This window comes from Propithecus coquereli, unplaced genomic scaffold, assembly GCF_000956105.1.
Source record: "Propithecus coquereli isolate 6110/MARCELLA unplaced genomic scaffold, Pcoq_1.0 Scaffold673, whole genome shotgun sequence".
Lineage (NCBI taxonomy): Eukaryota > Metazoa > Chordata > Mammalia > Primates > Indriidae > Propithecus > Propithecus coquereli.
In genome coordinates this window covers 566,882-571,795 of record NW_012152763.1, presented here as the reverse complement: position 1 = coordinate 571,795, position 4,914 = coordinate 566,882, and the positions used below count along the sequence as shown (strand labels likewise).

Here is a 4,914-nt window from a genome sequence, read left to right as displayed (position 1 = left end):
GTACTTTGTTATAGTTTTATTCCTCTTCATAGTTCTCATGCTTGGGATCCATTGAGCTTCTTGGATCTGTGGGTTTATATTTACTTTTATCAATTTGGAAAAATTTAAATCATTAATTATTCAAATACTTTTTTCTCTTTGCTCTCATTTCCTCTCTCCTGCCGGGAGTCCAACCACACCTGTGTTCGTACACTTAGAATTGTTCCTCAATTCACGGATGTTCTGTTCATTTTAATTTTTGTTCTCTTTTCCCTTCATTTTCCTTCCTCTTCCTCTCATTTCACGGTTTCTATTGCTGTGTCTCCAAGTTCTCCAGTCTTCCCTTCTGCAATCTGTCGCTCATCCCACACAGTGTATTCCTCATCTCACAGAGTGTAGTTTTCACCCTAAAGGTTCAATTGTTTTTCTTTTTTTATCTTTCCAACATCTCTACTTTACTTTCTGAACCTAGAGAATACAGTTTTAATAACTGTTTTGATGTCCTTCGCTTCCAATTGTAATATCTGTGCCAGTTTGGGGTTGGTTTTTATTGATTGACGATTCTCCATAAGTTGTATTTTCCTGCTTTTCTACATGGTAATTTTTGATTGGTTTCCAGACATTGTGCAATTTACTCTGAGGGCTGGTGGGCATTTGTGTATTCCTACAAAAAAAAAATGTTCTTGAGCTTTGTTCTGGGACAGTTACGTTATTTGCAAACAGTTTGGTCCCTTCAGGGCTTCCTTTGCAGATTTCTCAGGTGGCTCCTCCGCAGCTGAGTGTCCTTCCAAGTCAGGCAAGGCCTCCAGTCTGTCATTGGTGATGTGCTGTCTACTCTGCCCAGTGCTTCATGGGTCATGAGGTTTTTCAGTCAGGCTGGTGGGGGCAGGCGCTGTTCCTAAAACCTTCAGGTGGTCCTTCCCCCGTGTAGAGCAGCTTCCCCTGGCTGGACATTCAGGCGCTGCCCTGAACGTCTCTGGAGTTTTCCTTCTGTGCAGCACTCTCCTCTCTGGGGCTCTGTCCTGCGGACCCCAGCTCCCTCCCCTGGACACAGGCCATTGTCCAGGCCCCACCAGGCTCTCCTCTCCACGGCCACTGGAAGCCTGGACCTTGACTCAGGCGTTGCTGTTCATCAGTGTTTTGAAAATTCCTTTTTTCTTTTTTTTTGCTTTTTTTTTTTGTTTTTTTCGGTTGGGGGGTTAACCTTGTTGCTTTTTCTTCATCTCAGCTAGAAGTGGAAGTCAGTGCTGTGTTTTCCAGATGAAGTAGAGTAGTGTGTATTTACATGACAATGAGAATGAGCAAAAATGTGCACAAGGACCTAGGCCATACACTTACACCTTGAAGGGACAATAAACCCTGAATCCTGTGGAATCTCTCTTCTTCTTCGGCTACTGCTCTCTGGGCCAAGTCATGCGCTTCCAAGTAATACGCAGTTTTTTGTTCTTCATCTTTCTCATTTTGGGCACATAACCTATATAAGACATCAAGAGTGGGATTTAGAACAACAATGTCAAAGACTTACATTATTAGCACTGATCAAATGCGTAATTTTTGTATAATTATACTGCACATCTTATTAATACTTATGATGTTGTAATTAGATGTTTTACATGTAACGATATTTTCAATATATCTTAGAGCAAAAAGAGCTGGACTAATGTAGTATTCACAGTATGAACTGTGTTTATAAAAAATTAATTATGTGCTTAAAAGAGATTTGTGGAAGCAATTCCACAATATCACTCATGCTTGGTTTAACCTAACCCTCCGAGGTCCTACAGTGGCCGTGCACCATGTCTACAGTGACAGCCCTGATCTGGGTGGGACTCACCTAACCCTCCGAGGTCCTACGGTGGCAGTGCACTGTGTCTACAGTGACAGCCCTGATCTGGGTGGGACTTTGTGAGAGAAAAGCAGCCTGACTTCTGCAAAGACTGCTCATTGCTTCACACGGGTTTCTCTGTTGGGTCCAGATGCTTGTGTATGAGCACGTGTGTGGGCTGCCAAGGTGGGTGTTGTGGATGAGGCCTTGCCAGGGACAGTGGGGCTCCATGGGGCCTGGTGAAGTCCCGGGCATGGGACCACCTCCTGAGGCCAGAGCCCTGGGAGCAGGGCAGGTGTGTGCTCAGGGTGTGGGTACCTGCGACCTCCATGTGGACCTGTGTGAGGGACACGTGTGCCTGTGAGTCTGTGTGGGTGGCTGGTGCAGTGGGGGTGTGTGTGGGGAGGGGCCGAGGTATGTCTGTGGTGTCCCCAGGAGCTGAGTGGTGGACACGAAGGGGCACAGCTGGAGCCAGGAGGCTCTGCCAGGGGTGACGGGGGCTGGACCCGGGAGGAAGCTGGCCATGGGGTCAGGCCCATGGCTCCCAGGGGCTGCCCCAGTAGAGCAGGACAAGGCCAGAAGGCGCTGGGCAGGGGGTGCTGGGAGGAAGCCAGGACTGTTCCATGCAAAGAGCAGCTGGCCCCGACCCCACACAGAGGCCAAGCTCACCGGAGGCAGCTCCTCGGCCCCAGGCAGAAGCCCCACGACACTCACCTCTTTACCTGGGCGCGCTCTAGTTTTATGTCAACACAATTCTCTCTGTAGCCACAACTGATAAATTTTTTCTCAATTTCCATCAAGCGATTGTCCAACTCCTTCAGCGACACCAAGCACTCAAGGGGTTCGTTGTCCACCGACTCCCGGGCAACCTTGACCTGTAGGCTCAGGCACCTGTGGGGCAAACGCCTCCTCAGTGGCTGCTGCCACGACCGAGGGTCCTCGTCCAGGGTCCAAGCCCCGGCCCGTGTGGGCCCAGGGTGGCTGCCCCCACTCTCGAGTGATCACCCAGTGCTGGGGAAACACCCGCAGCCCTCTCTCAAAACCCACTCCCATGCAGGCCACGTTCCCGGGTCACAGCGATGATATTAACAACCCCCCCGCCAGGCAGTACCTCCACCTGGACGTTCACAAACACTCCCCTAAACGACTCACGAGTAGAAAAGAAAACCCACATTTTCTGGCCTGCGGGTGCTGCCAGCGGCGCTCACAGCTGCACGTTTCAAAGGGGACAGAGCTCAAGACATGCCCACGGAACAGCCACGAACAGCCCTCCCACCAACACAGCTTCCCAGAGACGAAGCAGAAATCCAATGACACCAAAATAAGACAAAAACCTCTGTTGCCATGGGCGATAACCCACAAGCCGGCTCTGTGAAAAGGTCCATTGCAAGGAGCCCGCGGGTCTGCCTGGGGGAGAGACGCACACGCCGCGAGGGACACGCCAGGGTGAGGACGCGTGGAAGATGTGGGAAAAGGTGCTGCAGAAACCTCACTGACACATCCACACGTCGGGAGGAAATGACTTTCTAGGCTCTTTCCGAGGCCCCCCCAAGCGCCTCCCGAGGCCGCGCAGGCAGGGCGCGTGTGTGGAAGGTTTGTTTCCCAGAGGAAGCCGGCAGGGAGCACAGGAAGCTTCCAGAGCTTTCTGGAGCTGTGTTGAAGGCCGTGGGTGTCCCAGGGCGGGACCCTGAACTGCCACAGGTTTGAGACGTGGCGTAACGTTAAGAGACGGGAGAAGCAAGCGCGGCTCTCACGTCAGGCGCGTCCCGGCAGCAGCCTACCTGGCCTCCAGGTCCGTGACGAGGAAGTCCAGCCCGCGCGCTCGGTTGGGCTGCTCTCTCCTGAGGGCCTTGAAGGTGTCTATGAGCTTCTGGAACAGGTGGCAAGCCTGGGGACAGCGCCAGCGCCCATGTGCACGTGTCGCTCCGCGGACGCGCCCCCACCGAGCACCACGCCCACCGCCCGCCACAGCCGACACCGGCTCTCACCGCGGCTTCTCTGCCCCCGTCCTCCGTGGACAGGAGCGCCTCCGCCAGGGTCAGGGCGGAACGGTACCAGAACTCCTCGCTGCCGCCCGGGCGCTGGGCCTCCTGGATCATCTTCTGCGCTTGCCCGTAGTTTTTCTCCTTGTTGGCCAGCTGTGCCAGGAGGAGCAGGCACCTCGACTCCGCACACGGGTCATCCAGGGCCTACGAGAGACACACGGAGATGAACACGAACGTGCAGAGAGATTGGATTGCGGCGAGGTAGAGACACAGCGCGGGCGGCGCCAGCCTCGGGCCTCCAGCCGCCAGCTCCCCTCAGCCTCTGCGCCTGTGCTGTCCTGAGCATCCCGCGCACAGTTTAATGGGGTTTGGTCGCGCTGTCACCTGGCCCTCCAGGGTGCGGACAAGGGCTCCTCCTCTGGGGAGGGGATTCGTGCTGACCCGTCTGGCAGTGGGAAGGTCGGCTCCCCGGGCTCCCTGGGTCCTGCCCCGACTCCCACCTTTGGGGAGTCCATGCCTGGGGCTGTCACGCCCTGGACAATCCTTGGTGCCAAGAGCAGCTCAGACAGAGGCCAGAGAGCCTGGCCTCGCCCATCCGGGGACACCGCCGCCAGGGCAATGTGTGTTAGAAACCTGCTCGGAGGGCGCGGCGCTCGGCAAGGCGGTCACGGCGCAGGCTGACTAGCTCCCTCCGCAGTGGAGGCGAGAAGGCAGCGGCTTCTATCCCAAGACTCGTGTTTGGTGGGAGGATCTGGGCAGGACCCTCTGCCCCAGCAGCTGCCCTTCCAGATGCAGATGGGGACAGAGGGAGGGGCAGGTGTCCTGGCTGGTGTGGCCACTGATCGGGCCATTGTGCACATTTCAACATGTGGGAAGGGGAGCGGACGCAGTCTACAGAGGGACGTGTGGTCAGGTCCTCTGCTCCTGCCCAACAGGGGCCCCGCCCAGAAGCCGTGACCTGCAGGTGCCAGGGTGTGGCTGGACTGTCAGTGACGGCGTGCACAAGGCCTGGGTCCATGGCAGGCGGAGGCGGCCTGGGGGTGGGGGCCAAGCCCCAGCAGGAGGCGCAGGGCTCCAGGCAGGAAGGGGTGGAGGCCGCGGGGACAGGGCCAGGAGGGGCCAGCA

General features: G+C 55.7%; 1 protein-coding gene across 1 annotated transcript in view; it reads right to left on the bottom strand.

Moving 5' to 3' along the window:
- The window catches only part of CFAP46 (cilia and flagella associated protein 46), a 149,453-nt gene that overhangs the window by 28,666 nt on the left and 115,873 nt on the right, over positions 1–4,914 (bottom strand). The window contains exons 47-50 of the mRNA XM_012660675.1: positions 3,793–3,993; positions 3,586–3,692; positions 2,519–2,695; positions 1,318–1,453 (exon numbers count right to left, since the gene is read on the bottom strand). Coding sequence (XP_012516129.1) covers positions 1,318–1,453; positions 2,519–2,695; positions 3,586–3,692; positions 3,793–3,993 — 621 coding nt within the window. The remainder of the gene's footprint in view (positions 1–1,317; positions 1,454–2,518; positions 2,696–3,585; positions 3,693–3,792; positions 3,994–4,914) is intronic.